At 41.3% G+C, this 12457-nt stretch overlaps 1 protein-coding gene and 1 non-coding gene across 2 annotated transcripts; both read left to right on the forward strand.

Annotated features, from left to right (window-relative positions):
- The first annotated feature begins 981 nt into the window (after positions 1–981).
- LOC124088237 (U6 spliceosomal RNA) lies at positions 982–1083 on the forward strand. Its single transcript, XR_006850305.1, has one exon. It is a non-coding gene; the product is annotated as a U6 spliceosomal RNA (small nuclear RNA).
- An 8845-nt stretch (positions 1084–9928) lies between these two features.
- Eif1b (eukaryotic translation initiation factor 1B) lies at positions 9929–12164 on the forward strand. Its single transcript, XM_046437040.2, has 4 exons — positions 9929–10106; positions 10911–11074; positions 11552–11653; positions 12016–12164. Exons 1-4 carry the CDS (start codon positions 10076–10078, stop codon positions 12058–12060), a joined length of 342 nt encoding a protein of 113 aa, XP_046292996.1. The 5' UTR covers positions 9929–10075; the 3' UTR covers positions 12061–12164.
- Positions 12165–12457: the final 293 nt, after the last annotated feature.

Below are 12457 nucleotides of genomic sequence, written 5' to 3' on the forward strand. Positions count from 1 at the left end.
TCTAAATAAAATACAAAATGAACTGGGGATGTGACTCGGTGGTCAAGTGACCCTGAATTCAATCCCTGGTACCAAAAAGAAAGAAAGAAATCCTATCTGGACCCTAGCAAAGCCCAGAAGACTCCTGAAGTTCTATAGAAAACATGGAGAGTCCAAGGATAGCAGGGTAGTTAGAACCTGAAGACAGAATATTTGAGAAGAGAGAGCATCAACAGAGAGGGGCAAAGTTCTTGGGTCCTCCTCAAGGTTCAATAGAATTCTGATTAGCACACAAGTGTAAGGAATCTATGTGAAGTCTAGAAAAGAGCTTCCTGAATGTTAAAAGGGAATAGTACACAAAACACACACAGGCCTGCAAATAACTCTTAGTCATCCTGCTTCTCTGGGTGCACCATCTTGTTGAACACACACACACACACACACACACACACACACACACTTACATGTAGAAAGGAATTTGTTACAGGGAGCTGCCCTGCGTAGTTGTGAGGGCCGGATAAGCACCTTCTGGGGAGAAGCATCTCTGTGCCTGATGCATAGTCCACAAGGGAAGAAGTCAGTAAAGGAGACTCAGGAAGAAAAAATCAGAAGCAAGCTGGACCCCTGGAAGCATAAGCTGGACCCCTATAGGAAAGGCTCAAGCCTGCATCCTTTCTTGTTACCTCTGACCTTGGTGTGAGGGTATCCTGTAGAATCAGGGGCTCTTTTTTTCATGGAACTATCAACACATATCTAGCTCCCCAATTTTAAATAAATGAAGGAAAATTTATGGAAGGTAAAGAAATTGCAGGTTCAGAGACAGCTTCATGCTCTTGAGGTGTGGTCAGCTACAAAAGTGCTTCTTTTCTTCCAAATTTGACAAGAATAGCCTTTGTGTACCACTTAAACTGGAAACATACAAGAAAGGAAATTCTGGGAAATTCAGCTTAGCCAAGTGGATACATTGCAAAGACATTATGCACAGAGAGGAAAAAATGTAATGTGCTTTGTGGTAGCACATATACTAAAATCAGAATGATATAGAGAAGATCTGCATCCTGCACCAGGATGACACAAGAAGTGTAGGAGTAGGAAGAGAAGAAAGAGGAGGAGGGAAATAAATGAACAGAGCATCAGCTGTGTACAACTCTAAGCAGTTTTAGTAAATTTGTAACTGGAGTCTTTTCAGTAGAGGAAAGATAGGATGGAAGAAACAGTATTGGAAGACATAATGAATATTTTTTTCAGAATTTGGTGAAAATTATAACCCTAAAGATACAAGTTATTGAACTTAAAACACAAGAAAAATACCTACCAAGGCACAATATGATAATATCACTCAAAACTGGTGATAATGAGAAAATCTTAAAAGCAGCTAGAGAAAAAGATGTTACGTCAGGGAAGAAAGAAAACATATAACAGTAGATTTCTTGCTGGGAACAATGGGAGCTAGTCGAAAATGGAACAACATTTTTAAAGCTCTTTAAAAGGAAAAGAATCCTATACCCAACAAAAACACTCAAAAATGAAGATGAAAAAAGATACTTTAGACAGACAACTAGAAGAATTGATCACCAACAGACCCATGTTACATGTTATCTGAAATGATGAGAAGTTCTTCAGGCTGAAGGAAAATAATGACAGAAGAAAATGTGGGCCCACACAAAGAAGTGAGGAGCAGTAGAGGTAGTAATTATATGGATAAATATCCAAGACCTTTTTCTTATTATTTAAACCTTCTTAAAATATAATTGACTTTTTTTTTTTTTAAGCCAGGCGCAATTGGTACATGTCTATAATTCCAGCAAGTTGGGAGTCTGAGGCAGGAAGATCGCAAGTTCAAAGCCAGCCGTAGCAATTTAGAGAGGCCATCAGCAACTTAGTGAGACTGTATCTCAAAATAAAAAATAAAATAAAAAGAGCTGGGGACATAGCTCAGAGGTAGAGCATCCCAAGGTTCCTGATATCTAGTAGATAGATAGATGATAGATAGATAGATAGATAGATGATAGATAGATGACTTTTTAAAGAAAATGAGATAGTACAAAAATAAAATGTATGATAAAATAACAAAGGCTGAAAGAGAAGAAATGGACTTTACATGGTTGTAAGGTTTTTCACTATATGTAAACTGGAATAAAATATATATTCTGAACATATTTTATGAACAGACCTCTTAGGCACTCGTCATAATGAGGAAAACAACCCCTCTGTCTCCTTTTGGAATTTATCTCCTCCTATTCTCTCTCAGGAAGCCTAATCTAGTTGTTGTTGTTGTTGAGCCAAAAAACTGTGGAGTAAGACGTCACTTTTAAAGTGATCCTTTAACTGCTTCAGTTCTACACTATCAATGCATTATGGAGCAAATGATGGGAGTTTTAACATTTTTTGAATGTGAAAGAAATATGTGCCTGTCTATGGGGCAGATTGTTACAGTATTCCATTAGAGTTATTTCTGTGGTCAAAAGAAAGGAGTGAAGATTCTGCCTCCACATCAATTGAGATTACAGTCAAGACTTAATCCAAAAATCCCAGGTTCATTTATAATAAATCCTACAATTAATAATAGTCAAACACTTTTCCTAAACTTATTTCAAAAAGAAAGATTGTATTTACTTTTATTTAACAGATGTGATTCCAAGAACATTTATTTTTTAAATGAGGAGTTGCATAAACTGCCCAGAACAGATCTCACAATGTCAAAGTCAGATCTAATTGAATCACACACAAATTAACCATTAGAGGGGGAAAACGTGCTGTCCTGAGCATAGGGATTAGAAGGGAGTGGCAATGGGTGGGACATTTCACCTCAGACAAATTACACTGTGCATACTTGTCATTTCCTACATTGGAAGTCTATATAAATTGGGGGGCAGAAAAATGTTTTTTTTTTATTTTGTATCTATTTTTCCTGAACTGTTGCAATATAATCAGTTGCATAAATTGACTGCCACCATTCCAAGAAAAACTCTATCAGAAAGAACCAAAGTGAGCAGCTATGATGAAATTTCGCAAGAGCACAGGATCACAGGAAATGAAGAGAAATATCATATATATTGTGTAGGAGAATGTGTAATGCTCTATTAACTGCCTCAACCTCATAACAGAGTCATTTCCAAGCATTCTCATCACAGAAACTCCCGGAAAAAGACTTTGAACAAATAATGCTTCATCTCCGGTGCCAGGCTCTGTCTAAGTGCTTTTGATACATTTTTCTGGTGCAATCATTACAGAACTCTATGCGGTAGGAATTATCATGTCCTTGTCACAGCAAACTGTGACTTAGAAACATCAAGGTCTCACAGCTACTAATGGCTGGACAAGGATATGATGCCAAATCTAACTCTTAAGCCCAGACCCTTAAATTCTACACTATAAATAAGCCACTGGATATAGGTATACTCAAACCATACACATGATAATAAGCCACCAGTCCCCCAGAAGTCCATAAGGGAGATAACTTCTCAAGGGTCGGTGGCCAAGGAAAGAAAAATACCACTCTTGTAAGCCAAGCTTGTGACTGAAAGCTCTATGTACCAGGAAAGCTGAGCAGCAACTCAAAGTCGAGGACTGGCAGCCTCTGGGGACACATCCCTCCCCTAACCTCAACTTAACTCACAGGACCAGTCGGCTCTATGGGAGGCAGGGCAAGGAAGAGACAAGAGAGCTCAAGGATAGAGGAGAGGTCAAAGAGAGAAGGATGAGGGCTAGGTCAGCTCCCTTGAACTTCCAGATGTTTGAGAAAAAAGAGATAAAAGTGAGATGCATTTGTAAACACTGCCTGTCCAGATACAATAGCCTTGTCCACTAGTAAACATGACCACTCTAGTGTTCTAGAAGCTCGCAACTTGTATTAGCAACTCTGTCACCAAAAAAAAAAAAAAAAAAAAAAAAGGAGGGTAGGCAGTTGTTGGGACAGGCAATCCATGATAGGCCCTGAGAGTACCTGCAGGTTCTGGGTTTGCCAGGAATTCAAGGCTTGACCACTTTATATCTTGATCATTTTGGTCACACCGGTTATGGGGGATGAGTTCTGCTCCCTCACATGTTGAAGTTTGAACATTAGAGAAGCACACTGAGGCGAGCATATAAACCAGGGTTTATTTAAAAAAGGGGTAACATCGACTTCTCCTCCCAGGAGAGAGAAGGGGCCATAGCTAGGATCCTGGTATCCTGAGTAGCAAGGGAGTTCTGCCTTTTTGTAGAACACCCTTAGGCTTCCTTTTTGCCATGAGTAATAAAGTCTTGTGTCTCTAACCCAGGAGTGTCATGTCTTCAATCATCATCATTTGTTCTCCAGCTTTCTTCCCCTTATCTCTCTCCTTCCTGCGGTATATGACTGCTCAGTGGGATGGCCAAAAGGTGGGAAACAGGTGTGCTGAAAGGGGAAGGGCAGGAGCAGCTCAGGACACATTAATTAACAACCTTAGAGCTCCCTGTAGGGAGGGGAAATTCCTGCGACAGTTTACCTTAGCAACAGGTTAGAGCAGGGGCAGGTTCTTGATAAGGGTGGAGGAAGGGCTCCGAAGAAATTTCAGTCCCTCTGCGGGCAGTCTCCAACTTCCTGGAATCCCTCAAAACTGGCCTCCTTCATCAACCTGACTCAATTTACCTATCTATATGGACTGCCTGTCTAATTCTGGCTTTAGTTTCTCAGGGAGCAGTGTTTGCAGGGAGCAGTCTGGCTGGATGAGATATGATCTCCCTCTAGACAAGCTTGTTACTGCTCACAAAATATTCCAAAAGCACTGTGTTTCTCTCCTGCAATGCAATCCACAGCCTTTGTAAACAGCCGTGTAGTTCCACGTGTGTTATAACATGGGAGTTGGGGACATGGGAAAACAGCACAAACACTAATCTCTGGCTACTGCTTTTGCCATGAGTAATAAAGTCTTTTGTCTGTAACCCAGGAGTGTCATGTCTTCTATCATCATCCATGGAAGACTAATTTGGTAGCTTGCAAGTAGGGTAAAATCTTAAACCCTTCACAGTTCATGACAGCAGAAAGGGAGAATGAAGAAGAAATTTGAATGCGCCCCTGCTCCTTTCTTGAGACCAGAAGTTGAATGACATGACCATATGTCAACATTCCCTTCTGTTTAAGTTGACTATTGGAGAGTGATTACTGCAGGGAAATGCCCTCAGATTTCTTGAGTTAGCGCCAATAAGTCTTCAACCTCCCAGATCCCCGAAATGTTCTTATTCAATTTGATTCATGATTGCACATTGGCTTGTTTTAACTCTCCATTGAGATTCACAAGATCTCTGAAAATAAGAAAAAATATTGACTCTTTAACACATGCATAAATTTTGTTTCTGTACAACATAACACTCTGCCGATACTACACATATAATATGCTAATCATCAACATGTTCCTCCTTGCTATGGTTTGAATGTGTCCCCTAGAAATATATTTCTTGGAATCTTTATCCCCATTGCAACAGCACTGAGGTGCAGGGCCTAATGGGGGGTGCTTAGGTCATGAGGGGTCTATCCTCATGACTAGATTAATGCTGTTAAAAATCAGCAAGTTTGGCCCTCTTTTGCTTCTTGGCCCTTCTGCCTTTGCCACGTAAGAATGAAGAGTTTTTGCCTCTCTGAAGGATGCAGCATTCAAGGCACCATCTTGGAATCTGAATTTCTAAACCCACCAGCTCCTTGACTTGGACTTCCATCCTCCAGAACTGTGAACCATTAAATTGATTCTTCATAAATTATCTGGTCTCAGGTAATCTGTTATAGCATTGCAAACAGACAAAAGAAAGCATCATCACTATCAATTATATATGTGTGTGTGTGTGTGTGTGTACCAATATATATGCCTATATATATACTGGTACCAGGAATTGAACCAAGGGGCATTTAACCACTGAGCCACTTCCCCAGCCCTGACCCCCTTTTTTCTATTATGAGATAAGGTCTCACTAAGTTGCTAAGGCTGGCCTACAACTTGCAATCCTTCTGCCTCATCTTCCTGTGTTGCTGAGATTACAGGTATGAGCCACCACCCCTGGTACTATCAATATTTTAAAATTAAGTAGCTACACTTAATTAAAGATCCTAGGGTCTTCCCAGTCAGGAGTGGGCAGAAGCCTTCCCTGGGAAGATTTAGGTATCTGCTCTAAATACTCTGGTGAACTTTTTTAAAACCTTTTTGCATATTCACATTTTGTTACTACTAGATATGAAAAGTATAAAGGGCTTGTTATTGGGCACACAGCCAGGAGAAGAAAAGGCTGCCTGCCCTGCTTTATATAGAAGGCCTTAAGCCTTCAGGCAGGATATGAGAAATTTCCCTTAGCCTCATGAAATCCACTATAGTTCACAAAGAGATTTTAGGCAGGGGGAGAGGAGAAGCAGAGGTTTTTAAACTGAATTTTCTTTCTACCTATTGTGTTCTCACCAACCCATCTGGAGTTAGGTGCATCTATGTGGGTGCTTTGAGAAACTGTCATCAAAATGGAGTTAGAACTGATGAGAACAACAACAACAAAAATATATGGAATTAAATGTGCAAGGGAAACACAGGGAACAAAGGAGGAAGAAGCCAGAGTCACAGTGACTCTGTGAAGGAGAGAGAAAAGGGTTGGATAAGAAGAATCTTAGACTTCAGCCCAAATCCAAGAAAGTGCAACCGGACTCATGAAGAGTCCTTGAGCTGGAGTCACCCATCAGAGAGGAGTTCCACATCTCTCAAGATCAGGTCTGCATTAGTATCTTTGTTTTCAGTCACTGGCTGGAAACAGCCAATAGGAAACATGGTCTCAGGGGGATGCAAGGTTGAATTCAGAGTGCAGCAGCTGGGCTCAAGTAGGCTCCCTAAAGCAGGAAATCTGAGTGGTATCATCATCACATCTCCACCCCAGTAGGCAGTCTATGGATGGTTGGGGACCAAGGTTCTAACCAAATCACACAGCTTCATGTCGAGCAAACATAAGAAACAGCTGAATAAAACCCACCATTGTCTTCATTGTAGGCAAGGGATGCTGTCTACTACATCATAGTGTCCCCTTTATGAGGGCCCAAGAGAAATAGCTCCCATGGCTCAGAGTCAGGCAAAGCTCCTTCTCCTGCACAACTGGTATGTTTCATCCTGTAGAACGGGGATTCTCTAGCTGATTTTCTTTGTCTTAACTGCTAAGATGTTAAGAGCCAGATTTGGGATCTACTTAACATTGAAGGCTTTTCTTTTTCAACTATTCCACTTTTATTTTATCTTCCCTGATTCCTTTAGTCAGTATTACTGTTTTCTATGAATGATTTAAATTGTTTTGGGAAATATCACTAGAAATAATCCCCTTAAAACTAGGTGGGTACCTCTTAGAATTAAGTATTCTAGATTTTAAATGCTTTGGTTTGTTAATTTTTTTATGATAACTTTATAAATGAGTAAAATTCTTTCACTCTAAACCAATACTATCTGATAGAAATAGAATTCAAGCTACATGTAATTTTAAATTTTCTAGCAGCACATTTTAAAAAGTAAGAAAACAGGTGAAGTTAAGACAATAAGTCTTTGGAAGTCCATTGTATATTTTATACTGATAGCACATCTCACTTTGTACCAGTTACACTTCCAGTGCTCAATGGCCACAGGTGGTTACTGGTTCCTGGATTGGACAGTGCAGATCTGAACACAAAGATTATGAATGATCAGAGTCAGAAGAGCTTTTAATAACCACAGCTCTTAGTTCTTCCCCCTTTTTTAGGCGGGGGGAGGGCGGGAATAGGGATTGAACTCAGGGACACCAGACCACCGAGCCACATACCCAGCCTTATTTTGTATTTTATTTAGAAACAGGGTCTCACTGAGTTGTTTAGCACTGTACTTTGCTGAGGCTGGCTTTGAACATGCCATCCTTCTGCCTCAGCCACCCAAGCCACTGGGATTATAGGCATGCACCACCATACCCAGCTCTTTCTATTTTTGTTTGGGTTGATTAAAGATTTCTGAGCTCCTGGAAGTTTCTGATACAAACATTAGTACTCAAGGAGGATGAATTCTCTTAACAGGGAATTACTAGAAAACTCTGTTTCTGGATATATATATATATATATATATATATATATATATATATATATATATATATATTCCTCTGTTACTTTTTCTTCAGTAGATTGTACTTGGTTCCTTCTGAGAAACAATGTAATACAATATGGTTATGAATATCTATCTGGTAAGAGAGGAAACACAGATGCATTTTGTTTATTCTGTTCCTGTAGTGTTAAAAAAAACACTGAAGAATATTATGGTGTTAAGTTGAAGTATACAATTAAAGTACTAAAAATTGCTATAAGGCACACCTATGAAAGTATATTGATTCTCCCTGCTTTGGAACCAGGTCTAGAATTTTATATTTGAGTTTGGATAAAGGAAGTTTTTTTCTTTTTAATCAGAGCTAGGAGCCCCAAAAATACAGATTTCTGAGAGTTAATAATCTGATTTTTAGGCAAATTATTTAATCTATAAAAGCCTCTATCTTTTATTACTCTATAGAGTAATCTATCTTAGGGAATAGCTATGAAGAGGAATAATATTATATATAAGTGTTGGAACAGGCAAATAGTAAGAACTTGATAAATGGTAACTATCATCATTGTTAATCACAAAAGACCATAAATCCTGGTATTCTTAACCTGTGGTCTGCAGAATCCTTGGTCCACAGATAAAACTGCAAGATGGTATCTCTAAAATGAGATGGGGAAAAAAAGATTACACCTCATTTTTTCCTAACCTCTAAGGAAAATTTAATGTTTCCTTCCATTCATAATGGAACATCACAGTAGTGTTAAGAGGACCTTTCACTTTGTATCAATGGAAGTCACAGACACTTTTATATTGCATTTCTGATGTTACAGACACCTCAAAATATCTTTCATCACCTCTTAAAAATTATAATAGCTATTGTACCTGCTACTAGATCTTGCTAATTAATGCATTAATACAGAGGCACACACTATGTTATCAATATATTGTTTTTTAAATTTTTATATAATTGATTTCCTTTGTAATCCTATGTATTTTACTTCAAGCACTCAAAGCATTTTAAGAAGGGGTCCACAGTATTCATAAGACTGCCATGGCATACAAAACAGGTTAAGAATCACTAAAATTTAGCCCACCTCTTTGATCTAGAGAGTCAACCAAGTTTGACAACTGGGTACCTGCCTAGTGAGCCCCCTCCCACAGTCTGTCAGGGTGTGTGTGACTTGATGGGAAGCCCATTGCAGTTCTGATTCCACTTTATTGATTCACCTATTTGCTGAGCCTGCCTTCAACCCATATTTGGTACCTATCCGTTCAGGTGCTGTGTTGGATCTTATGAGGAACATCAGATAAGGAGAGAGACTGGTTTTCTGGTAAGTTCGTTTTACGCACTGCCAGCCCACACTAGATGCCAGGCCCCTGATCAAGCTGGCCACCGGTCCTCAAGCCATGGTCCCAGACCCGGCAGCATCCGCATCCCCAGGCAGCTCCTTAGATGCCAAATTCTCAGGTCACACCCCAGACTTTTGGAAACAGAAACTCTGGGATCTGTCAGTCTGTTTTACGCAGACCTCCGGGGATGCACGATGGAGTTTGAATGGGAGGTCGGCCGGGCCCTGGGAGGGAGGCTCCCATCTCCCCTGCGGAGGGAGCTCAAGAGACATCGTGGGGCGCGCTGCAGCGGGGGCTGCGAGTCCAGGGCCGCGAGTCCAGGCCGGGGCTCCGGGGCTTGCAGCGCTCCTGCACCGCGCACCCAGCCCGGCTCCCGGGCCTGCGGGATGACTGACGGCAACGCAGCGCCCGCCCGCGGCTCGGGCTGCGCCCGCTCGGGCCGCATCACGTGGCGGCGCGCGCCGCTAAATAGCCCGCGTCGGCCATTTTGTGCGAGAACCGCAGCGCCGCCTCCCTGCTCGCGTCCTCGCGTCCGCCGCCGCCGCTTCCTGCTCCTCCCGGCCGCCGCCGCCGCCGCCCCAGCCCCAGCCCCAGCCAGCCCGGCGCCGCGCTGCTTCAATTCTCTCCGTCTTCTCGCCACTGCAGCCTCCTGACACGGCGATCCGGGCGGGCCCCGCAGCAATTTTATCCCCTCACCGGCCTCACACTAGTATCGCATGTCCACTATCCAGAACCTCCAATCTTTCGGTAAGGTCCACCGCCGACCCGGCCCCGAGGCCCCGCCGGGGCTTTGTCTGGGCGTCCGGAAGATGGCGACGGGGCCCCGGCGACCCCTCCCCGGGGACGGCGCCGGCCGACCGGCTGCGGACCCCGCTCCGCCAGGCTTGGCCCAGCCCGGTTCCGCCTGCACCCAGGGCCCCCGGACTCGCTGCTGGCGAGAGCCGGGCCGGGCCGGGCCGGGCCGGGTCCGCGCAGCCCTGGGGGGCACGGAGCAGAGGATGCAGGCGCAGGCCTCGGATGGGTCGGGGAAGTGGCCCGGGCCCCCCGGCCCGCGTAACGATTTATAGAAGGACGCTCCTGGATAGACACGTCTATTTTGTTAAATGTGGTGGGGTTTTTATTTTATTTTTTTCAGTTTTGCAAGGCCCAGTTATGGTTGAATGATGGGGTGGGTGCATTTGAATGTTTCTGTTGTCATCAGAATGTAATCGAGATGACGCACATTTTTATAGGGACTAGAGAAATTAAGGAGGATGGTATCCACCCCCTGTCGTTCATTCGAGGACCGGCTTCAAAGATCGTGTGGTCTGTCTGCAATACCGGTTTTTAATTCGAGTTACCAGCGGACATACCTGCTCAAATTTTGTTCATTTTCCTGAGTGTGCCTTGGAAGTCTTATTAATGGCTCACTGACAATCCCATCCCCACCGGCAAAATAAAAGCAAAAGCTCTAGAACCTTCCTTGCTAACTGTCTAGATGGGTATTTTACCCTATTTGTAGAGAGTGCTTCTTAACACGTATTTTTCAGCTTCGGATTTTTCTCTTTGCAGACCCCTTTGCTGATGCAACTAAGGGTGACGACTTACTCCCGGCAGGGACTGAGGATTACATTCATATAAGAATCCAGCAACGGAACGGCAGGAAGACACTGACTACAGTTCAGGGCATTGCAGATGATTATGACAAAAAGAAACTTGTGAAAGCTTTCAAAAAGGTAAGAGCGTTAAGGAAGAAAGGATTAAAATAGAATCATTGGTGCACACCTCTGAATTGGATTGTGGTTCCCACCTTCTTTTGAATAAATATATCAGTGTGGATGAAAATGATGAGACCCAAAAAAGCTGATGTTTTGGGGTTTTTTTTTTTTTTTTCTTCTTTTTTGTAATTAACATCCAGAAATTTGGCTATTCTCCCAGATTGTCTCCCTATCTTAAAATAAGATATACATGTCTTTCGAACAAAATAAAATGTTAAAAGAATTTAGATATATTAATGTCTCATTTCCTTCATATGACCTACTGATTCATTTACAAATTAATCCTTGAGACTTTGTTGGGGATTATAGGAGACAATCTGTTTCCTAAATACAGTCAAACCTACTAAAATAGTTTGTGTTTTTGTTTTGTTTTAAATGGGGAAGTAAAACCTCACTGTATTTAACGAAATGCTGTTGTACATTTGTGTTTTCTAGAAATTTGCCTGTAATGGTACTGTGATTGAACATCCTGAATACGGGGAGGTTATTCAACTTCAAGGTGACCAAAGAAAAAACATTTGCCAGTTTCTCTTGGAGGTGAGTGATTGGGTGCTTCATGTGTAACCTGAGATTGCTTCTAAAATTTTATTTAAAAGCAACATGAATTATTTCCTTTGGTAAAAAATCGCAAATAAAGTAAATTTAGGTAATCAAGTGAAATATAGACAGTATTTATTTTGATAGCAATAAGATTTTTATCCAGTTTAAGTGGTATTTTTTGGCATGCATCAGGGTATACAAATATGTGTTGAATTGTTTGGCTCTTAACAGTGCGTGCCATAGATAAGTGTTGCAATGAACTGTTAGCTGGATCTTTTTGATGACTGTTTGGTGTTTTCTTAAAAATTAACTTATGTGTACCTCAGAGTGATTCTACTAAATTAAATTTTATTTTACAGGTTGGCATTGTCAAGGAGGAGCAGCTTAAGGTTCATGGATTCTAAAATGAACCTAAATACTTGGAGAATTTCTTGAATGATTTTGTTCTCTAAAACCAGTGTGGCTGCCTTGTGAAATGATTCTCTGCAGTAAATGGACTTTTCATGTATTTAATCATTCAAACTTCCATTCACACCTGCATGATTACAGAAAACATGGGGTATGTAGGCTAGTAACACATAAAAAAATTGCAGTAAGATGGTAACAAAGCCCCGTATTCATCTTAACATGTTTCCAATGGAAAATATTTTGTTTTGAGTGTTTATTTGTTTATTTTCACTTGATTAAATGTTTTTTTGTTGTTGTAATAAACCATGTATGTTGCAGCTTAACAATAAAAAAAAAAAAATCTATGAATCCTTTTATAAGCAGTTATGCTCCCAAGTCTAAGCAAGTAAGATA

This window comes from Marmota monax, unplaced genomic scaffold, assembly GCF_021218885.2.
Source record: "Marmota monax isolate L192 unplaced genomic scaffold, Marmota_monax_Labrador192_F-V1.1 WCK01_AAM20220418_F8-fsc00021, whole genome shotgun sequence".
NCBI lineage: Eukaryota > Metazoa > Chordata > Mammalia > Rodentia > Sciuridae > Marmota > Marmota monax.

What these genes read in the sequence shown, in the direction of transcription:
- Eif1b (XM_046437040.2), top strand. Translation starts at nt 10,076, where the DNA reads ATGTCCACTATCCAGAACCTCCAATCTTTCG. An exon ending in TTGTGAAAGCTTTCAAAAAG is followed by an intron (nt 11,075 to 11,551) that starts GTAAGAGCGTTA and finishes TGTGTTTTCTAG; the next exon opens with AAATTTGCCTGTAATGGTAC. An exon ending in TTTGCCAGTTTCTCTTGGAG is followed by an intron (nt 11,654 to 12,015) that starts GTGAGTGATTGG and finishes TTTATTTTACAG; the next exon opens with GTTGGCATTGTCAAGGAGGA.